General features: G+C 37.8%; 1 protein-coding gene across 3 annotated transcripts in view; it reads left to right on the top strand.

Annotated features, from left to right (window-relative positions):
* PLEKHH2 (pleckstrin homology, MyTH4 and FERM domain containing H2) overlaps positions 1-24181 on the top strand; it is a 110082-nt gene that overhangs the window by 55475 nt on the left and 30426 nt on the right. For 2 of the 3 annotated variants that reach the window (XR_008682438.2, XM_055399824.2), the window contains exons 16-20: positions 6715-6795; positions 13084-13263; positions 17916-18024; positions 18941-19053; positions 23313-23492. Coding sequence is in view for 2 of the 3 variants with exons in the window: in XM_055399824.2 (XP_055255799.2) it covers positions 6715-6795; positions 13084-13263; positions 17916-18024; positions 18941-19053; positions 23313-23492 (663 nt within the window). In the remaining variant the exon portion in view is untranslated. The remainder of the gene's footprint in view (positions 1-6714; positions 6796-13083; positions 13264-17915; positions 18025-18940; positions 19054-23312; positions 23493-24181) is intronic. The other variant, XM_055399825.2, reaches the window with a different exon arrangement.

The raw sequence follows: 24181 nt of genomic DNA, 5'->3' as shown, positions 1-24181 counted from the left end.
GAACTCTATATATAATAGCAGTGTCCCAGACAGTGACAGAATTAGCCCTGCAATCATGAAAAGTGGGCATCACAGAATAGATATGTGTATATTACTTTTTTGTTATGCAGTGGGAAAAAGTTTTTTAAGTATGATACCAAAGACAAAAACCATAAAGATGAAACATGACAGATTTGACTATTCTGCATAAAAATGTAAATGTTCTTACTATCAGAACTTTTCTAAACAGAATTTTTAAAAGACCAATGAGAAGCTTTGAAAATGTGTTTGAAACTTAAATACAAGCTTTTTCTAATCAGTAAGTAAAGGGTAAATACCAGTGAGGGGAAGGAACGAAGGACACAATGAGAGCAGTAGAGATAGAAACACAAATGATCAATAAACGTATAAGAAAACGTTCTACTGTCATTAATAATTTTCTTAAAAAGCAAGAAGTTATGAATATTTTAAAAAATCTGATCAGGGGAGGACCTTTTTTAAAAGTATGAAATACACTATTGACACAAATTAAGAAATTTGCTACTGAGTTTACTTTAGAAGGCAGTTTGGCAATGTCTTGGCCAAAGTGTTTAACTCAGTAAATATTTTTGAATGAATGAATAAATATTAAATGTTTTAAGAAGATATATATTCAGACTTTGATCCAGCAGTTTCAGTCTAATAAATTTAGGCTTAGGAAATTATCTTAATTTGCAAAACATTTAAGTATGAAGATGTCCATCACAGCATCCTCTTTCTGATTTAAAAAAAAAGAGAGATAATAATTAACATGGATTGAAATGCAGATTTTAAGTACAGGATTGGATCAGTTTTGGTAGATATTTACTGTCAGTCTTCCAAGATATAGAACATTTCCATTGCTGCAGAAATATTACTTGCACTCCATGGTTTATAATACAGAAAAACTGAGATCTTCTTAAGATGTAGAGTAGGGGATAGTTTTAAATATTTATATAATCAGGTAACACTTTACTGTGCAGTCATTTTCAATGTGCAAAAGAATGTTTAATGTTTTAGAAATAGATTATGATGTTTGATAAAGTAAGTGTAGAGTACTACATAGTTATCCCGCTTTTGGTAAACATTTGTAGAAAAATGTCTGACTAGGAAATATACTAAGGTATACTGGATATTTCTGTGTGGTTTTTACTTCATTTTTGCTTAGTTCTGTTCTCTAACTTTATAATATAAAGTCTGGCTTTCTTTTTTAAAAGATTTTACAAGTCCGTCAACTTCAAACATACATAGGTGAATTATTTTCTAACTTTTTTAGAATGAGTAAATATTGATTTATTCTAAGATAAATATTATTTAAAAAATTTTAACAGTACAATAAAATATTTACACATAAAATACTGCACACGAAAGTAATCTTTGCATCATCATGCATCACTCATGTGCTTTATTTATGTAAAAGGTGAGAAATTTAACTATGGTGAGCTATGCCACCCTGTAATTTATACTTAATATTAATGTGGGAATATGCGTGGGTGCTCTTCAGTAATATTTACAAAGACCGATCAACTATTCTAAAAGTAAGAGAAAAAATTCACCAATACATTCAACAAAGAGATGCACTATGTGTTTTTCCGGATCATTCTATCACCATGAAAATGTTTTTTCTTTGACTCATGGGCTTGAGAACTCCCTGGTATTGTGCTAATATATGTTTCCAATGAACCCAGTGCCACTCTAAATCACATTCTTATTCCAATTCATAATAACTAGTTGTCCGACTAGGACTGTCCTACTAGGACTGCTGTCCTACTAAGGCTTTCAGGGACTGTGTATGTCAAATCCTTAGGCTTTAATATGATCTCATGGCCAGAGGTTTATAATTTCTTTCACGATCAATGTTTTTGGGTTTTTTGCTAATTTTTAATTATCGGCATGCCTTGTCAGTTTTCACTCCTGTTACATTTCTACTGTTCCTTGCTTCCCATTTTACAATTGCATTTTAAATGAGTACAAGTTGATGTGATTATCAGATGACTAAACCACTAGGATTTATAGACAGGATGCTTATTAGATTTCCTTCCTACCATTTGTGAAGGGTTGTCCACCCCCATATTTTCACCTGCAAAGCCTTATATGAGAAAAGCTCTTTCCGAGTGACTTGTTCTGAGCTCACATTCAGGCTACAATCCCAGATACGGCAGAGCAGTGTTTGAATACTCTGGAGGGGAGGAGACTTCTTCAAGTTGTCACACTGTTATTATTAAGTACAGAAATATGTAGGCAGATATTAAGAACTTGACTAATTTGATTCTGGATAGTCAGTCTTGCAAAATTTAATGCTTTGGAAGAACATTTCCTATATAGAAGTTTACTTATTTTAAAAACATGTATTGAACAGTTACCCCATGTCAAGCAAGGAGCTGAGGTATTTAGATGAATAGACTGCTGCCCCATCCCCAGAGAGCCTCATATCTAGTGGGAAAGAAAAGAACATAAGCATGTTTATAATGATATATTAATACATAAAGTGCTATTATTGACATGCATCATAAGGTGCACAGAAAAGCCGAATAATTTAGACTGTGGGGTCAGGAAAAACTTCTCAGAGAAGGTTTGCCTGCACTGAGTCTCCAAGGAGAAGTAGGATTTAATTTTGGAAATGGGCAAAGGAAGGTATTCCGAGCTGGAAGACATCATGGACAAAAGAGACAGTTTCTCAAAGCATGGCCACCTATGTAAAGAACAAGTCCTTTGAAGAAAGAGTTGGAGGGTCCTGATCGTGGAGGACTTTTTTGGTCTTGTTAAGGACTTCGGTCTTCATCCTAAAGGTGATGTGGAACCCCTCAGGATTTGTAACAGGGGCATGGCTGTGTTCAAGTTGTTAACAGATGGCTCTGCTGAGAGGAAGATGAATTTGTGGGAAGCAAGCTGGTGTTTCTAAGAACAGTAAGCGGAGGTGGTTTTTCTGAAGAGGATGAGACTCTGAACTGGTCACTGGGAGAGAGACCAGAGGGTGAATCTAAATAATGTTAGGAGGTAAAAATCTTCCGTTAGACTGAAGCCGGCAACTAGGAAGTGGGAGAGATAAGGATAGCTGGGTGAAAGATGGTGCCAGATGATAGAGACCTCAGAAAAGAGGAGCTGTTTAGGATGATCAAAAGGTTCTTTGGGGACTTACCAGTTTTACAGCTCATGAAGACACCTAAATTAAGAAGTCCAGCAGGCCGTGGCAACACAAGCTCCATCAGAGGAGAAGGCTCGGTTGGAGAGAAGGATTTGGGGAATTATCATTGTGGATGTGACGGTCGAGTCCATGACGGTGAAAGAAATCATCCAGGAAAACGTGTAGAGTGAGAAGAGCAGGGGACTGTTAATAGGACACTAGGTTTCCCAAAGTTGAGAACACATAAAGGAGATATATGAAGAGACCCTGCAAAGTAAGTCATGGAGGCCGGGAGTGGAGTGTTTGACAGGGAGGGAGTGACCTGCAGTGTCAGATGCAGAAAGTGCACTGTGGCGTGTGTGGGTGATGGGGAGATGAGTAAGAGCAGTGCTGAATCTGGAGGACTGTCCCTGCTTCCTGGCACGTGGGGAAGAATGGAGTGGGAGGGAACATGGTGTCAGGAGAGGCACTGAGGTTAAAGAAAAGAGTGGCATGAGTAAGGGGAGAGGGAGCTGGGGGGAGGTTGAGGTCAGAAAGCAGAATGTAAATTTCAGAAGTGGAGCCGTTCCAATGAAGGAAAAAGGACCAGGGTGTGGCCAAGGGGACGAGTAGCAAAAATGGAGGGACAGCAAAGAACAAGGTCCTGTTGAGTTAAGATTGTAGGGAGGTAGTGCAGCATAGAGCCTCGGGCAAGAGTTCAGGAGCCAGACTGCACACCAGTGCGCATCCTGGCTCTGAAACTTGCCACTTATGGGACCTTGAATAGATTACTTAGCATCTCTGTGCTTTAGTGTCCTTTTCTGTAAAGTGGAAATGATATTAGTGCCAATCTCACAGGGTCCTGGGAAGATTAAATAAATTATTTAAGTGTGTAAAGTGCTTTAAAACAGTGCCTGGTGCATCACAAAGACACCCAAGATGTCTTTATTTTTATTATCTATTATTATCTCAAGAGTTTCCCTGGATGATGAAGTCAGCGAGACAGGTGACAGGAAGGGGGAAAAGGTTATAGGCATGAAAATATAGTAGAGGAGAGAAGACCATGGGAGCTTGTGTTTTGTGTGATGACAAAGGCCAATCAGGATACAATACACTATTTGTCATCAAAGTTTCAGAGAGAACTGATACAAATACCTCTGTTATGGATGCAAGGTAAAAAAAAAATATTCTTTCAGCTCTTTAGTTCACCAAAGCCTTGAAGTTTAAAATTGTCTTTAAATCTTTGTGTGAATTCTTCTAGTGTAATTTATTATGATTTTTTTTCAGAATAAGTCAGAGTTGGGAGAAATCTTAACATAATCAGATTTACCTAAAAAGATAGACTATGTTTTTAAAACACGGCTTTTACAGTGACTTGGCAGAGGTCCTCGTTAGTTTGTAGTTCCTCAAAGGCACACGTTGCTCTATTTAAAGATAAATCATTTCCGAAGTATACTCTTTATAGCCAGATGCATTATGCTTCAATTTTAGTGAGACTCCTTTCTGGAGTTTGTTTAAAAGAAGAAAAAAGTAAACTGTATAACACAAGCTATTTAAAACTTCCAGTATATTTTTCTGTAAGTACATGTTTCTAAATTTAATTAAACTGAAGCATTTCTGGCCAAATGAAACATTTTTTGTTGTTGTTGTTTCTCCTCAAGCAACATTCTAAATCCATCAGACTGTTAGATGGTGGAGTTATGTGTTTGCTTAAACCATACTTTGGAAAGCCCAAAGACTGGCTGCATTTGTGGGTTTAAATGAAACATGTGTTTTACTTCTCCTTATGCATAGCAAGGAAGGAAGTGTTTATTGAGTAACTACTAGTATCCTTTATTTACATTTTCTCCTTTGGTCATACAATAGCCTGCTGAGGTGTACAGTCATCCCATGTTAAGGAAAGAAGTTGGGAGGTCAAGTCAGTTGCCTGAGGGCATCATCTATCCAGTATGTGGCAGAACTGGGATTTAAACCTTGGTCCATTTGACCTCAGAACCTAGGCCCTTTCTGCTGTTGTGACTTGCCCACTGGAAAATCCATTCTTCTCTGTTTAAATGTTGTCATTACAAGGTCCCCGCAAAATATGTGTGTTTCCCAACCCCACATTCTGCCCCTCCCCGAGTGATGTCTCCGCTTCCTCACTTGGTCTCGGACACATGGACACACGCCATCTCAGGACCCTGGTGCCTGCTGTGTCCTCGCCCAGAGTGTTCTGTTCAGTGACTGCACAGCCCACCTCCCTCCTCTAGGGCTTGACTCTTTGGTGCTGGTGATGCGTTCCTGACCTCCGTACTTGAAATTGTAAAGCACATCCCCTGCTTCTCCAAGCACTTCCTTCTCTTTTCCTGCTTTATTTTTCTTCTTCGTATTTATCACCATGGGCAAGCATGACAACGGAATGTTGGGCTTTGGTTTCACCAGCCAGTGTCTTGGTTTCCTGGCAGTGGGTCTCTCCACGTTGAAGTCCACTCTAACTATTGAAGGAGAGGGTCAAGCCTCAAGGCAAAAATTGGCGGGACTGCCCGGGTAATGGAAGTATTGGGCAAGCTCAACCAGGCACGCCACATTCTAGGTCTGGGGCAGCAGAACCCATTACAGATCATATGCACTGGAGGGAATGGGGTTCTTGGTGTTTTTCTAAACTTGAGGGTATAGCTGGGACTGTCTGACAGAGATCTTCAGTGCCTGAACCTGGACAGGACTGGGGCAGGGAGGAACTCATAGTGAGGATCTTGCATTGGCAGGCAGGTTCTTTACCATAGCAGCACCTGCGAAACCCAATAGTGAGGATCTTACTAAAGCCACTGAACAGTGAAAAACCTGTAATATTCAGGACAAATTTATGTGTAAATGTGTAGAATGTGTGTGTAAAACGTCTTCCACACACACACAGGACACATATAAGTGTGCAAACTTTGTATTCCTAATGAAGATACGTAGCACACTGCTGGTTTAGTTGTCTGCCTCGTGAGGCTGTGAGCTCCTTAAGGAAGGAAACTGTCTTGTTCATATCCATCCCCCCAGTACCTAGACCAGCCCCTGACTATTTATAATCAAGAACCAGATTCAAATTCCATCCCAGTCACAAAAGATAGTTCCTGACATATAGGAAGTACTCAATATATAAGAGTAGCTTTTAATGTTGTTTTTATTATTTTGTGTGTATGCTTCTGGAGAAGGCATCAAGTGTTTTGAATGAATGAAAATTTTGTATTTTGGAAATCACTAGAATTCTTAGGTTTCAGTCGTCTTGTTTCTAACATCAGGTGTTAACCTGGAGAGCCACAGGATTATTGGAAATCTATGTAATAGGGAAACTGTGAAAAATACTTACTTGTGAAATTGGCATCTCTTAATGCTTAGTCTTAGGTGAAATACTTGACACCTAGTAAACATTCACTAAATTTTGAGTGGTGTGCATGAAAGCAAACATGCCATGCTACTAGTGTAACAGGTAAATTGCAAATAGCATTCAGATCGTCTGGTTGAAATGTCACCTATAACTTGAGCAAACTGGACAGCTGTTCAAATAGCTTCAAATAGAGTGTATATGCCATCCTTTAAGGTGTCAGAGTTCTGAGCTACATTTATAATTTTTTGAAATATGATTTCAGGTAAAACACGGTTACTCCAAGAGAGTCTGGTGTAAACTTATAGGAAAAACATTATATTATTTTCGTAGTCAAGAAGATAAGGTATGTATATGCTTTTAATATGCTGATTAGAGGAATTTTTTGTTGATTATGGCTTCAAGTTTTTCCTTTCACTGTTCTGTTGCTAGCCCAAACTTTAGAGTTTTTGATGATGTTGAAATTTTGCATAAAATTTATTACTAAGGTACTCATAGGCCTGCAGTGATCTTGATTCTTAATTATAAGCCTTAGCAACTTTTAATTAATGTTTTTTCTAAGACCTAGAAAAATCTTCCTCTTCTCCACTCTCAGCCATCGGTTTCTCATAGTTTTCAGGCCTGACAGAATAGATCAGTTTGAATGATGGGAGCATCAAGCTAGGAAAGAAGCTGCAGAGAAAAAAGAATCCAGTCCTGTCCCAGGCCCTTGAATTCCTAGACACCACTTATCTATCCATCCATCTACCTACTTATGTCCCATTGGTTCATTTTTAATTAACCTCTTCCCCAAAGAACTTGAGACCTTCATTTTCAGAGGAAAAAGATGATGTCTTCCAAAGGTGAAATGTATGCCTAATTATCACTGGATCAAGAGTATTTGCATAAAACAATGATGCCTGCTTCACAGAATAGCAGCCTGTGAGTGATTACTGTACTAATGAGACCAGACTTCTTGGTCCACTGACCACATAGGTCAGTTAGTATTTCTCTGTTCTATTTCTGCAGCCTGCACTCTTGATTCTGGCTAGCTATATTTATTTATTTACTGGTCACTTCATGCAGCATGTGGGATCTTAGTCCCCAGAGCAGGGATGGAACCCACACTGTCTGCATTGGGAGTGCACAATCTTAGCCTCTGGACTGCCAGGGAGGCCCCCTGACCAGCCGTATTTGAAAGGCATTTCCTTATTCTCAGTATTGCTCATGGGATGGAAATTAACACAGTGAAGCTTTGAGAGTGTTATCTCTGTATCAGTGTGGGAATATGCTCATTAAAGTAATACAGGAATAAGCACATTACAAAATTGTATATCCCAATATAACCCTAACTCAGTTATCAATCAGGAAAACAGCAGCCACTCTGTGTATTCCATTTATAACAATTTTAACATAGAATTAGGGACATACATAACTTTTAGAAAAGTCAGGGTGGTAGAGGTTGGGGAAGAAGCTGCCGCTGAAGGTCCAAAAAGGCAAGACCAGCGGTCTGAGCACAAAGCACAGAGGCAGCTGGTCCTCAGCAGCTGACAGAGAAGCGTCTGTGACGCTCCCAGCGGCCCAGGCATCTGACTGCAGCTGTCTCAGGAAAACGGTTACTCCTCTGACACCCTTACCTTCCACATTACATGCAGATTATCTCAGGCAAGCTCTAATTTGGAACTATGTAGGGAAAGGGATTCTGACGAATATAGTGCCCAGCTTCTTTTCTGCAATTACAGGGAGACTTTAGAAGAGGGATGTTGGGATGCTGAGTTTATAATCCTCAGTCTAGCACATCTGTGTTAAAATACACATAGCAGAAAAGTCAGAAAGAACTGTACCGAAATGTTGAGTGGTGGCAGAGTCATGGATGACTGTTTTTTTCCTTTTTGGGGTGAAAAGTGAAAGTGTGAGTCCCTCAGTTGTGTCCTACTCTTTGCGACTCCATGAACTGTAGCCTGCCAGCTCCTCTGTCCATGGGATTCTCCAGGCAAGAATACTGGAGTGGGTTGCCATTTCCTTTTCCAGGGGATGTTCCCAACCCAGGGACTGAACCCGGGTCTCCTGCATTGCAAGCAGACTTACCATCTGAGCCACCAGGGAAGCCCCTTCTTTTTCGGGTACCTTTCAGTTTTTACCAAGTTTCTATAATAAGTGTGTGTTTTATAAATAGAAAAGTAATTTAAAATTTACCGAGAGTAAAATTTAAATGTTCTTACTACCACTACTAATAATAATTTTTATTATTTAATAAAAATGAATAACATTGATCATAGAAGGAATAAGTCAGAAGAACGTAAAGAGGTGAGCAGAAATCCATTATAATTAGTGGAAAAGTATTAGAATACTTGTGAATCAGTATAGGCTAACTTCATTTTGTGCTATACATGTTTCAGAAACAATTTGTCTTTATCTCGATTAGCATCTTTTTAAAAATTCAGTCAAAATATTTTAAAACGCCAGGTCTATTCACCGTTTATGGAGCTGCGGTGATCCTTTGGTGAAAGGAATGTTGTTGTTGTTTATTCACTGAGTCATGACTGACTCTGTGTCTCCATGGACTGCAGCATGCCAGACTCCTCTGTCCTCCATCTTTCTCCTTTGAAACATCAAATTCATGTCCATTGAGTTGGTAACGCTATCTAACTATCTCATCTTCTGCCACCCCTTTCTTCTTTTGCCTTCAGTCTTTCCCAGCATCAAGGTCTTTTCCAGTGAGTTGGTTCTTTGCATAATGTGGCCAAAGGATTGGAGCTTCTGTGTCACCATCAGTCTTTCTAATGAATATTCAGGGTTGATTTCCTTTAGGATTGACTGATTTGATCTCCTTACAGTCCAAGGGACTCTCAAAAGGAATAACCATCCTTAAATATTGCGGTGGATGGAACGTTGATTGTCATATGATTAGATATGCATAGAGGACACAATTAGGATAGTATTGTCGTGTATTATCGTAATAGAATTAGTTTTCTCTATCCAATTTTTTAAAGCTTGCTTTTTATTTATTAATGTGACTTTGCTGCCCTATTCTTTTTGTTTTAATACCTTTCTTTTTATGAAAATATAGATAAGTTAATTTTACATTTTTCCTTCAGAAGTAAATTTTCTTCATTCAGTACCCAGAATAGTACTTTGCACATAGTAATTACTCAGAAAATAATTGTTATGAATTTAATGGGGAAATAAATTTTTCTTATAAAATAGAACACATGTAATTAAGTGAATTAATTTTTTTCTATTAATCAAGTATTCAGTTCAGTTCAGTCGCTCAGTCGTGTCTGACTCTATGCAAGCCCATGAATCACAGCACGCCAGTCTTCCCTGTCCATCTCCAACTCCTGGAGCTTACTCAAACTTGTGTCCATCGAGTCGGTGATGCCATCCAGCCATCTCATCCTCCATCCTCCCCTTCTCCTCCTGCCCCCAATCCCTCCTAGCATGAGGGTCTTTTCCAATGAGTCAACTCTTTGTATGAGGTGGCCAAAGTATTGGAGTTTCAGCTTCAGCATCAGTCCTTCCAGTGAACACCCAGGACTGATCTCCTCTCGAATGGACTGGTTGGATCTCCTTGCAGTCCAAGGGATTCTCAAGAGTCTTCTCCAACACCACAGTTCAAAAGCATCAATTCTTTGGCACTCAGCTTTCTTTACGGTCCAACTCTCACATCCACACATGACCACTGGAAAAACCATAGCCTTAACTAGACGGACCTTGGTTGACGAAGTAATGTTTCTGCTTTTTAATATGCTGTCTAGGTTGGTCATAACTTTCCTTCCAAGGAGTAAGTGTCTTTTCATTTCATGGCTGCAAACAGCATCCAAGGTGATTTTGGAGCCCCAAAAAATAAAGTCTGTTTCCACTGTTTCCCCATCTATTTCCCATGAAGTGATGGGACCAGATGCCATGATCTTTGTTTTCTGAATGTTGAGCTTTAAGCCAACCTTTTCACTCTCCTCTTTCACTTTCATCAAGAAGCTCTTTAGTTCCTCTTCACTTTCTGCATAAGGGTGGTGTCATCTGCATATCTGAGGTTATTGATATTTCTCCCAGCAATCTTGATTCCAGCCTGTGCTTCTTCCAGCCCAGCGTTTCTCATGATGTACTCTGCATAGAAGTTAAATAAGCAGGGTGACAATATACAGCCTTGAAACAGCCTTGACATACTCCTTTTCCTATTTGGAACCAGTCTGTTTTTCCATGTCCAGTTCTAACTGTTGCTTCCTGACCTGCATATAGGTTTCTCAAGAGGCAGGTCAGGTGGTCTGGTATTCCCATCTCTTTCAGAATGTTCCACAGTTTATTGTGATCCACACAGTCAAAGGCTTTGGCATAGTCAATGAAGCAGAAATAGATGTTTTTCTGGAACTCTCTAGCTTTTTCCATCATCCAGCAGATGTTGGCAATTTGATCTCTGGTTCTTCTGCCTTTTCTAAAACCAGCTTGAACATCTGGAAGTTCACGGTTCACGTATTGCTGAAGCCTGGCTTGGAGAATTTTGAGCGTTACTTTTCTAGCGTGTGAGATGAATGCAGTTGTGCGGTAGTTTGAGCATTCTTTGGCATTGCCTTTCTTTGGGATTGGAATGAAGACTGACCTTTTCCAGTCCTGTGGCCACTGCTGAGTTTTCCAAATTCGCTGACATATTGAGTGCAGCACTTTCACAGCATCATCTTTCAAGATTTGAAATAGCTCCACTGGAATTCCATCACCTCCACTAGCTTTGTTCATAGTGATGCTTCCTAAGGCCCACTTGACTTCACATTCCAGGATGTCTGGCTCTGGGGTGAGTGATCATACCGTCGTGATTATCTGGGTCGTGAAGATCTTTTTTGTACAGTTCTTCTGTGTATTCTTGCCACCTCTTCTTAATATCTTCTGCTTCTGTTAGGTCCATACCATTTCTGTCCTTTATCGAGCCCATCTTTGCATGAAATGTTCCCTTGGTATCTCTAATTATCTTGAAGAGATCTCTAGTCTTTCCCATTCTGTTGTTTTCCTCTATTTCTTTGCATTGACCACTGAGGAAGGCTTTCTTATCTCTCCTTGCTATTCTTTGGAACTCTGCATTCAGATGCTTATATCTTTCCTTTTCTCCTTTGCTTTTTGCGTCTCTTCTTTTCACAGCTATTTGTAAGGCCTCCCCAGACAGTCATTTCGCTTTTTTGCATTTCTTTTCCATGGGGATGGTCTCGATCCCTGTCTCATGTACAGTGTCACGAACCTCTGTCCATAGTTCATCAGGCACTCTATCAGATCTAGTCCCTTAAATCTATTTCTTACTTCCACTGTATAATCAGAAGGGATTTGATTTAGGTCATACCTGAATGGTCTAGTGGTTTTCCCTACTTTCTTCAATTTAAGTCTGAATTTGGCAATAAGGAGTTCATGATTTGAGACATAGTCAGCTCCCGGTCTTGTTTTTGCTGACTGTATAGAGCTTCTCCATCTTTGGCTGCAAAGAATATAATCAAGTATTAGGCAGATAATATTGCATTTTAGATAAGATATCTAGGTAAGATAGTTTAAAAGCTACAAATCTCAAGCAGACTGTGTATGTTCCTGGAATAAGTGTACTTAATTGAAGCAAAAGTTTTAAAACAAAGCAAATAATTGTTTTTGTCAGTAAAAGAGTAGGTAAAATTCAATGTAAATTATTTTTAAGATTTTTTCTTACCCTTACATTAAGATGGAAGAAATCGTGGCATTTTTCTAGATTTGTTTTATATATACATATAACCCCAGTGGCTCAGTGGTAAAGAATTCGCATGCCAAGGCAGAAAACACAGGTTTGATCCCTGGGTTGGGAAATGATCCCTAGAGAAGGAAATGGCAACCCACTCCAGTATTCTTGCCTGGGATATTTCCATGGACAGAGGCGCCTGGTGGGCTACAGTCCATGGGGTCACAAAAGAATTGGACATGACTTAGGGACAGTATGGGGCTTCCCTGGTAGCTCAGCTGGTAAAGAATCTGCCTGCAGTGCAGGAGACCGTGCTTCGATCCTGGGTTGGAAAGATGCTCTGGAGAAAGGAATGGCTACCCACTCCAGTATTCTTGCCTGGAGAATTCCATGGACTGTATAGTCCATGGAGTTACAAAGAGTGGGATATGACTGAGTGACTTTCACATTTTCACTCTTCATATATAAAAATAGCTTCAAACACTTTTCGTTTATTGGGATTTAGAGTGATAGTTAATCATACTTCTTCACACTAGCTGTCTGTTTTACTTTTTTATCGATAGTATTGGGACTATGTCTACACTTATCCTTTTAATCCAATAGTTTAATCAGATCAATTTTGTTGGAGGGTTAAAAGTCAAATGAATATTTTGACTGAAGAACCTAATTGCTTGACTAGGTAGTGGATCATTTTGGTCAAATTGAATAATTTGAACCACTGTACAGATGGGGCTTCTTGCTTTTCCCACAAAAACTAAATGTCTAGTATTCAGATTGTTATTTTATATCACAGTTGTCATGTTAACTGTGGCTACCCCACTTTTGTAACAGTGTAGATAATCCAGTTACCTTTAGGCATTTATTTAAAAGCAAATATGGTTTATAAAGCCAAGAATGAAAAGGACTATGAAAAATTTTAACAGGAAAAAATTCAGGAAGTTCCTTCCTTACAATTACTAATATTTACTTTAGTTTCCTTTAGGTCAGATCAAACTCTGGGAGGCTAAGGTTGAAGAGGTTGACAGATCCTGTGATTCAGATGAAGATTATGAAGCCAGCGGGCGAAGTCTGTTATCCACACATTACACTATTGTGATCCACCCCAAAGACCAAGGTCCAACTTACCTCCTAATAGGATCCAAGCATGAAAAGGTGTGTAAGGACTAACTGGTTGATTTAGAATGAGTTAGACTAATATGATTAAGTATTGATAATAATCTTCAAATGAGCATAAATAGGTACAATCAAGGGCTTCCCAAGTAGCTCTGGTGGTAAAGAGCCTTCCTTCCAGTGCAGGTTAGACATCAGGTTCATTCTCTGGGTTGGGAAGATTCCCTGGTGAGGCCATGGCAACCCACTCCAGTATTCTTGTCTGGAGAATCCCATGGACAGGGGAGCCTGGAGGGCTGCAGTCTGTATGTTCACACAGAGTTGGACACAACTGAAGCGACATAGCACAGCATAGCAAGTACAATGAAAGACACATGTACATTTGTTAGACATAGTATTCTTTTAAAAATAATTTTATTCTAACGTATTTCAAACTCAGAAAATATACACCCTTTTTAACTTAACAGATGTTAGATTTCATGGTATTTTTTTTTCATATTTATTATTTTTGGCTGTTTAGGTCTTAGTTTCCGCACGTGGGATCTTTCATTGTGGCATACAGGCTTCTCTCTAGCTATAGCATGCAGTCTCAGTGGCCTCTCGACATGTGGGATCTTAGTTCCCCAACCAGGGATCCTGTACCAAGTCCCCTGCATTGGAAGGCAGCTTCCTAACCACTGGACCACCAGGAAAGTCCCAGATTTTATGGTATTTTTTTATCAGTGTGAATTTAGTAACTGTCTAAATGGCCAACAATACAAAATTGATTAATTAAATGTATGCATCTGATAAAATATCCTGCAGGCTTTATATTTTTTATATTAAAAATACATCATTATAATTTCTGAATTTTGCTAATATATTATAAGGAGCATATTAATATAATCTTAATATAATCTCAACTATGTGAAAATATACATATATATTTTAATGGAAAGATAAAAGCCACTGTATTTGGGTAGCAGAAAATGGGTTCTTTTTTTCTTGTTTCCTGCATATAAAAAGTCATACAAAATTAATGTTTGTCATTTGATGTTTTGGAAATAATTATGTACTCATGAAACCATCACCATAACCTGTGCCATAAACCTATCCATCACTATTCCTCTTGACCTCTTTTTGAATCATTATTTTTGTGTGTGTGATAACAACTATTTAACATAAGATCTACCTTCTTAGCAAGTTTTAAGTATGTAATACGTATTGTTAACCATAAGCCACAATGCTGTACAGTAGATCTCTAGGACTTAACTCATTTTGTATAACTACAACTTTGTACCCTCTGATGAATATCACCCTGTTTCCCCTTCCCTCTAACTCTTGGCAACCACCATTCTACTCTCCACTCCTATGAGTTTGATGATTTTAGATCCATCATATAAGTGGTATTATATGATAATTGTCTTTCTGTGTCTGGCTTGTTTCACTTAGCATAATGTCTTCCAGGTTCTTCTGTGTTGTCACAAATGGCAGGATTTCCTCCTTTTTAGGGCTCCATTACATTCCACTGTATGTGTATACCATATTTTCTTTACCCATTCATCCATTGATGGACACTTAGGTTGCTTCCATGTCTTAGCTATTGTAACTAATGCTGTGATGATCATGGGGGTGTGAATATCTTTTTGAGTTACTGGTTTATATAAATTTATATTACAAAGCTTCCCTCAGATAAATACCCAGAAGTAGAATTGGTGGATCATATAATCGATATATTTAAAACTTTTGAGGAACCTCCATGCTGTTTTTTATAGTGTCTGCACCAATTTACATTCCCACCAGCAATATACAGGGCTCCCTTTTGTCTATATCTTCACCAACATTTATTTCTTGGCTTTTTTTTTTTTGTAAGATGATAATTCATTGTGATTTTCAGTTGCATTTCCCTGATGATTAGTGATGTTGAGCTCCTTTTCGTGTACCTGTTGGCCGTCTATATGTCTTCTTTGGACAAATGATCCTCTTCCCATTTTTTAATTGGATTGTTTGTCTTTTTGCCATTGAATTGTATGAGCTTTTTGTATATTTTCAATATTAACCCCTTATAAGAAATATGATTTGCAAATATTTTCTCTCATTCAGTAAGTTATCTTTTCATTTTATTGATGATTTCCTTTGCTGTGCAGAAGTTTACTAATTTGATATAATTATGCATATCTATTTTAGCTTTTGTTGCCTGTGCTTTTGGTGTCATAAGAAAGACCAGTCTTACGTCCAGAAGTTTTTTCTCAGTGTTTTCTTCCAGGTGTTTTATGATTTCAGGTCTGATATTTAAGTTTTTATTCCTTTTGGAGTTGATATTGTGTGTTGTGTGAGATCAGGGTCCAGTTTCTTTGTTTTGCATATGGATACCCAGTTTTCCCAGCACCATTAATTGAAGAGACTCTCCTTTGCCCACTGTATTCTTGGCAACCTTATCAAAAATCTGTTGACCACATATGCATGAATTTATTTCTAGACTCTATTCTGTCCCATTAGCCTAATAGGACAACCATTAGGCCCATTGATGAACTTACTGTTTTTATTGCAGCACCATACTATTTTGATTGTTGTAGCTTGGTAATATATTTTGAATTAGGAAGCATGATCTCCCCGGCTTTGTTCTTGCTCAAAATTGATTTGGCTATTTGGGATTTGTTGTGGTTTCAGATGAATTTTAAGATTGTTTTTTCTGTTTCTGTTTTTTATTTTTATTTTTTTTTTTAAGTTTTATTTTTTTATTTTTATTTTACAATATTATATTGGTTGGTTTTGACATACATTGACATGAATTCGCCCCAGGTGTACATGAATTCCCCCTGCTGAACCCCCATTTTGATAGAGATTACTTTGAACCTTTATTGGTTGCTTTCGGTGGCATGGACATTTTTAATATTAATTCTTCCAGCCCATGACTCTATGTCTTTCCATTTACTTGTGTCACTTTTAGTTTCTTTCATTAGTATTTTATTGTTTTTGTTGTATGAAGCTTTTGCCTTCTTGGTTAAGTTTATTTCTAAGTTTTTTCTTTTTTTTTTTCATTTTGGCTATTGTTTTGGGATTGTTTTCTTAATTTCCTTTTCAGATAATTCATTGTTAGTGTATATGAACACAATTAATTTTTGTATGTTGATTTTGTGTCCTGCAACTTTGCTGAATTTATTAGTTCTAACAGTGTTTTTATGGAGTCTTTAGGATTTTCAACAAGTAAGATAATGTCATCTGCAAACAGAGATAATTTGACTTCTGCCTTTCCAATTAGGATGCCTTTTATTTCTTTTTCTTGCTCTATTGCTCTGGCTAGGGCTTCCAGTGGTATGGTGAATAAAAGTGCAAGAGTGGGCATCCTTGCCTTGTTACAGATCTTACAGGACAAGCTTTCAGTTTTTCATCATTGAGTATGATATTAGCTATTAATTTTTCTTAGATGACCTTTATTGTGTTGAGGTATGTTCCTTCTGGGTTTTGTTTCCTTCTTTAAATTTTCTGGACTTCTTAAGTATTTTTTATGTGTTATTTGCATGTATGAGGAATCAGATTTTAAATTTCATAGAATTTGCTGTATTCCTTAAAAGACTGTTCAGTTCAGTTCAGTCGCTCAGTCGTGTCCAGCTGTTTGCGACCCCATGAATCACAGCACGCCAGGCCTCCCTGTCCATCACCAACTCCCGGAGCTTACTCAAACTCACCTCCATCAAGTTGGTGATGCCATCCAGCCATCTGATTTTCTGTCGTCCCCGTCTCCTCCTGCCCCCAATCCCTCCCAGCATCAGAGTCGTTTCCATGAGTCATCTCTCCGCATGAGGTGACCAAAGTATTGGAGTTTCAGCTTTAACATCAGTCCTTCCAATGAACACCCAGGACTGATCTCCTTTAGAATGGACTGGTTGGATCTCCTCGCAGTCCAAGGGACTCTCAAGAGTCTTCTCCAACACCACAGTTCAAAAGCATCAGTTCTTCGGCAGTCAGCTTTCTTCATAGTCCAACACTCACATCCATACATGACCACGGGAAAAACCATAGCCTTGACTAGACGGACCTTGTTGGCAAAGTAATATCTCTGCTTTTCAATATGCTATCTAGGTTGGTCATAACTTTCCTTCCAAGGAGTAAGCGTCTTTTCATTTCATGGCTGCAATCAGCATCCACAGTGATTTTGGAGCCCCCAAAAATAAAGTCTGACACTGTTTCTACTGTTTCCCCATCTATTTCCCATGAAGTGATGGGACCAGACGCCATGATCTTAGTTTTCTGAATGTTGAGCTTCAAGCCAACTTTTTCACTCTCCTCTTTCACTTTCATCAAGAGGCTTTTTAGTTCCTCTTCACTTTCTGCCATAAGGGTGGTGTCATCTGCATATCTGAGGTTATTGCTGTTTCTCCCGGCAATCTTGATTCCAGCCTGTGCTTCTTCCAGCCCAGCGTTCCTCATGATGTACTCTGCATAGAAGTTAGTTATAAATATTCTGCCTCTTAGTGTCATATTACTTTCTTAGTTTTCTTATGCTTTTCTAAGAAAATAATAAAAATGTGAACAATGGGAAAAAAGCACTATGAGCACAATTCAAATGAGCTTCAGTGGCTTTTAGTTTTATTTAAAAATTAAGTTTTTTTTCCAGTGTCAAAGTTTTCTACTGTCTATTCAAATGTTTTTTCCTTAAGTCATCAAAAACTGTATCCTGGTAACATCTCTATTAATATATTTTAATTTTTAAGGACACTTGGCTTTATCACCTGACTGTTGCAGCTGGAAGTAACAATGTGAATGTTGGATCTGAATTTGAACAACTTGTTTGCAAGTTGCTAAATATAGAAGGGGAACCTTGTAAGTTTATAATGTATAAGTCTTTATAGTTTATGAAATGGACCCTAACCCCTTTTGCCTAGTAGAGTTTTCATTTTGTGGATTCCTGTTCCATTCTTTCTGGCTTTGCTTGTCGTGGGCTAGGATTCTCACTGTGGTTCTTCAGCTACGGGGACACCCTCATTGTTCAACATGCCGTATCCTGTCTCACCTCTCTGCCTTTGCTCATATTACTCCCTCTGCCTGGACTGCCCTCCCTCCTTCACATTCCCCACCCAGCTGATAAAATCCTATCTACTTTAGGAGGTCCCCCATCCAGCCCATCCCAACTCAGCAAATGGCTCATAAAAGGTGCCTAATAAATGTTAAAATTATGTCCCAATGCACTTTACCCTTTCATAGCATTTGTTGCTTTGCATTGAATTTTTTTTTAATGGCTGAGGTTTCCCCATTGATAGCCTAGATTCTAAACTCTGTTCTACTTAATAGAGATCACATTTTATTTGTGATCTGGCATAGGAATTCAATAAGTGTTGATGTTAGGAATGACTTCAAGTTCTTCTTTATCTTTCTATCTCCTCCTGCTCTAGTTTCTTCTCTGCAACTGGCCCCCAGCTCTCTTTCATGTACCGTCATCTCCCTACCTAGGTCACCAATCTTTAGCACATTTAAGCAACATAACAGATGTCTGGATAGACTTGTTCTGGACTAGAATATTTGCACCAACCTTGTCTAACTTTTATTTATCCTAAAGAGAAATATGAGAATCCCAGTGACCTAGAAACTGAAATAAAATGTTAGCAGAGGTTTTTCATGACTTTTATGACTTAAATTGTGAGCCAGGCCTGAATGAGCTAATTTCTAAATGGCTAATTTAAGGTGAGGCCCAAATAAGTAATTCTTTCTGTTTCTTATTTACGTTTCATTTTGTATTTAGCCTCTCAGATATGGAGACACCCTACTTTGTGTCACAGCAAAGAAGGAATCATTTCCCCTTTGACGACACTCCCTTCAGAAGCTCTACAGACAGAAGCAATTAAATTATTTAAGGTAAAATTTTATGTGGCATTATATATCAAAAAACTTGAAGTTAACCTTTGCCAGGGCTTCCCAAATGGTGCTAGTGGTAAAGAAGTTGCCTACCAATGTAGGAGATGCAAGAGACATGAGTTCGATCCCTGGGTTGGGAAGAACCTCTGGAGAAGGGCATGGCAGCCCACTCCAGTATTCTTGCCTGGAGAATCCCATGGATAGAAGAGCCTGGCGGGCTACAGTCCATGGGGTCGCAAAGAGTCAGACATGACTGAAGCGACTTAGCACAGCACATATATCGTTAAGCATTTTAATAGGAAAAAATAAAAATCTAGGTTATAAAGTTTTACTCTTTTCAAGAAAATTCAAAATATGATGACAATGACAAAGAAAATATACTGAAATAAAATTAGATGAATTTAATATGCTTTCTGAATGAGGATTTGAAATTTCTATGATAAGCTATGGTTTGGGCCATGTGAAAGACTTAATATCAGAGTCATTTTCTCTTCAGCTTCTCAGATGGAGAGATTTCTGACATCACCATACCTCACTATTGGGAGAGGAGTCAACACTGTTCTTCCTTTCCAGTGCCGATATGCTCAAATTCTTATTACTCAACCTCTGTTTAGTCCCTGATCACTTGAAACTTGCCAATTATATCATTCTTTACCCCTGCCCCACTATCCCCTGAAGAAGGGCACGGCAACCCACTCCAGTATTCTTGCCTGGAGAATCCCATGGACAGTGGAGCCTGACAGGCTACCGTCCCTGGGTCGCAAAGAGTCTGACACGACTGAGTGACTAAAACTTTCACTTTCATAACACTTTCACTTTCCATCATCTCTGTCATCAGTCACCTTCTGGTAACTCCTCAAATTTCCTTAAGGATTTTGGCTCCTAACTCACATTCTTTCTCTCTGCCTTAAACGTTGCCATTACACTAAATGACTTTGCTATCACTTTGCTCCCAATGCCATGACCTTAAGATTCCTGACCTTCTCAGTGTCAGTAAGCTTCTGTCTACCCTGCTTCACCTTTCCATTCTCCATGTCCACTCCTTGACCCCAACATGCCTCATAAGTACACCACCTCTAAAATCTTAAATCCTAATATATCTTTCTTTAACCATAATCCCTTAGCCCGTGAGCTCTCTTACTTTCTTACTCTTCCATTTCTCATCCTCACTAAGACCTTTTCTTGAGTAATTTATTTTCTTTGAGATCAAGAAAGAGCTCTGTAGTTCCTTGGGACCTATGGTCCCACGCATTCTTCAGCCAAACCCCTACCAAGATCACTGTTGTGGTCTTGCCTGCTTCTGTATTAATTGAGTGTGTAATGCTGGAGAGCATCAAATAGCTGTGGGGACTGGAGCCTGTGTAACTCCATGGTCTTCATCCCTCAGGGCCAGCTGTCTCTCTTTACTTGTCTTTGGTCACATCCCCTCAAACTCCCTACTCAACAATGCTCCTCAGAAGAAAATTTCATTGGAAAAATTAGAGGGCATCAGAAAAGCTCACCTCGAATCTCTCATCCCGAGAGACATTGTTTCATCTGTTTCCTCCTTCATTACTTCAGTCTCAGAATATAATGTATCTTCTATGAATTCTTGTCTTGACTCTGTGCTGGCACCTTGGTACTTCATTTTCCCTTTAATCTCTTAGAGTCTTCGGTTTTTATCTCTTCTTTCTCTTTTTCTTGCCTATATTCCTCCCATTTCAAAAAATTATTTGTTTACTAGGTAATACTAGGGAATTGTTAATTTGGGAAGTGGATGATGATGACATGATGCTTATATGGAAAATCTTTGTCAGTTGGAGAGCCCTACTGAAGTATTAGTAAAATAACATGATATACATTTATACATTAAAATACTACAGAAAAAAGTGAGTACAGGGATTGAATGAAACAAGTATGGCAAAATGCTTGTTGACAGCTGTTGACACTAGGTAATAGGTACATTATACCATTCTCTCTACTTTTGTTCATGTTTTAAAAATGCCATCATGGAGTGTTTTTAAAAATCCACCTGCAGAATACACAAATACCCAAAGTAAGACAGACTTTATACAAATATATTTGAAAATCTGGATGAAGTGATCAACTATATAACAAAATATAAATGGCCCAAACCAATTACATAGGTGAATAAAAATTTAAACAGGGGAATTTACCAAACTTTATAAGTGTAGATAATTTCAGTGCTGTTCAAAAGTATAGGAAAGAAAGAAATTTTGCAAAATTTTTTTCTTTTACTTTGTTTTGGGTAAAGCTCAAAGCTTATGTATATATCAAACAAATGTAAGAGTAGAGAGAATATTTTAAAGTATAAGATGCTCACCATCCAGCTCCACAGTTGTCAACCTATGACCAGTTTTGTTTTATTCTCCCCATCCCTATTGCTCCCCAAGACTAGGTTATTTTGAAGCAATTCTCAGTCATCATGTCACTAGATTCTCTTTGTGATGTATTATTTTTATACCAAACCCCAGAAAATATTATATAGAAGACAGAGAATTTCATACAAAAACTAATCAAATATTAGTCAAAAGACTCCAACATCATGTTAAAAGAATACTAATCCTCAGACATATGTATACCTATTACTGATGCATATTGATGTATGGCAGAAATCAACACAATATTTGTAAAGCAATTATCATTCAACTAAAAATAAACTTTAAAAAAAGAATACTAATTATGACTAAGAGAGATTTATTCCTGACCATACTAATAATTGGCTTCCCAGGTGGGTCAGTGGTAAAGAATTTGCCTGCCAAGCAGGAGACACGGGTTCGATCCCTGGGTAGGGAAGATCCCCTGAAGAAGGAAATGGCAACCCTACTCCAGTATTCTTGCCTGGGAAATCCCATGGAGAGAGGAGCCTGGCAGGCTACAGTCTATGGGGTCACAAAAGAGTTAAACATGACCTAGAGACTAAGCAACAACAACAACATACTAATAATTAATATTCAATTTAAATGGTCTAAACATTCCAACTACAAGGTAGAGATTATCAGAGTGTATAAAAAAGCAAGATCCAACTATATCCTGTCACAAGCAGTACTTTTTTTGTTTCCTGACATTTCTTATAAGAAAAAAAAGACTTAAGATTTTTAAATAGCCCTCGCAAAAGATTTCACTCCCAGCACTTCATTTTACTCTCAAATTTCAATGTCACTAATAAGCCCAATGTATTTAATTCACTGAAATAAATATACATGTAAAACACCATAACTGAAGTTATGTGATACATTTATAACAGTAATTTGGGGTTGTTAAATTAACATGCATATATTTTTTAGAATTCATAGAACGTTTTATGAGTATTGAAGCTGCTTCCCATGCCTTTAGGCAGTCCATCCCAAACTTCCTCAAGCAAGAGTTCTCTATTCAAGATCAAAATGAAATTTAACAGTTTTATTACAATAAACTGTTAAAATGAAGAGTGATAATTATTAATATCCTACTTTGGAAAATTTCTAGGAAAGATTTTGCTATAACCTTTTCCTAGTAACCTACTCTAAAATTTAATCTCTTTGGAGGAAAAATAGTATGTATTTACATTAACTTTAAGTTATTTAGGCTACTATTTCCCAAAATACTTTCCTCAGTAAACTAGTTCTTAAAGATGCCAATTGATATTACTAGAAAGAAATAAAGATGAGAAGGGGTTGAACTCTGTTCTGTGTAGAGAGTATAAACATAAACAAGAAAATATCTCGTCTTTATGAAGTTTGTATTCCAGTAGACTCTAGAGGCTATTAATGTTCCATATGCCTTAAAAGGAATGCATATTCTGCTCAGAGGTAGACTCTTCTACAAATTAGGTCAGGTTGATGGATAGTATTGTTTACGTTTTCTGTATCCATACTGATTTTTCCACCTACTTGCTCTCTCAGATGCTGACGGGGGGTATGGCAGTCTCTCACTCTGAATTTTGTCTATTTCTCCTTACAGTCCTGTAAGTTGTTGCATCTTGTATTTTGAAGCTATATTATTAAAACACTTAGAATTGTTACCCTTCTTGATGAGCTGACCCCTTTATCATTATAAAAGGATGCTCTTTATCTCTGGCAGAATTCCTTGCCCAGAAATCTACTTTGTCTGATATTAATGTCACCACTCCAGATTTCTTTTGATTAACGTTATCACAATATATCTTTTCCATCCTTTTAAAGAAAAACTTTTGCTAGTAAGAGAATCAATATAATTCATGCAGAATAAATCTTATCATTTCTCACCATGAGTATATCTATTTTTTTCATTTAATTCAGACCTGCCAACTGTTTATAAATGCAGCGGTCGACTCTCCCGCAATTGATTACCACATATCTCTAGCCCAGAGTGCTTTGCAAATCTGTCTGACACATCCTGAGCTACAGAACGAAATTTGCTGTCAGCTCATTAAACAGACAAGATGGAGACAGCCACAGAATCAGCCAGGACCACTGCAGGTATGTGTTGATATGTATACATGCAATTTTGAATGATGTTGTTTTCCTGATTGTAAGTATAATACATATTCAATATAGACATTTGGAAAATACAAAAAGTATGAAATGGAAAAACAACTATTACTATTTTGAGGTATATCCTTTAAGTTTCTATGATCTATATATAAATGTATATATGTGTATACTTATACACTCACAGTTTTTCACATTACTAACACTACAGTGTGCGTATACTTCTTAAAAACTATAAAACACAATCATTTCCCCTATAGCCTTCAGCAGTCTTCAAAACATTAATACTAGTTGCATTAATATCAACTGCTATATGTTTAGGTTTTTCCAATTACTTTTTCTGTAATAAATACCACTACAATAGACATCTTTGAACCTAAATTTTGTGTGCAAGTCCAGTGAATTTCATTGTGTCCACTTCTAGAATTTTCCATATCTTCAACAATATTCAGTGTAATTCTTCTGTTAATTTCTTGTTAGATAAAATGTGGTACTTCACTATTGATTTTGTATACATTTCCTTAATTATTACAGTCAGATTTATTTTCAGGAGGGTTTTAGTCACTTGTGTTTACTCTTCAATGAATGCTTCTTTTAATCTTTGCTTACTGACTCCCTGTCAATCACAGGATAAAATAGAAATTTCTTACCCTAGAATCTCAGGAGTGGATCTAGGT

This window comes from Moschus berezovskii, chromosome 11 (genome assembly GCF_049115385.1).
Source record: "Moschus berezovskii isolate FMDL1 chromosome 11, NW_MosBer_1.0, whole genome shotgun sequence".
Taxonomy (NCBI): domain Eukaryota; kingdom Metazoa; phylum Chordata; class Mammalia; order Artiodactyla; family Moschidae; genus Moschus; species Moschus berezovskii.
This window is presented reverse-complemented; position numbering and strand designations above follow the sequence as displayed.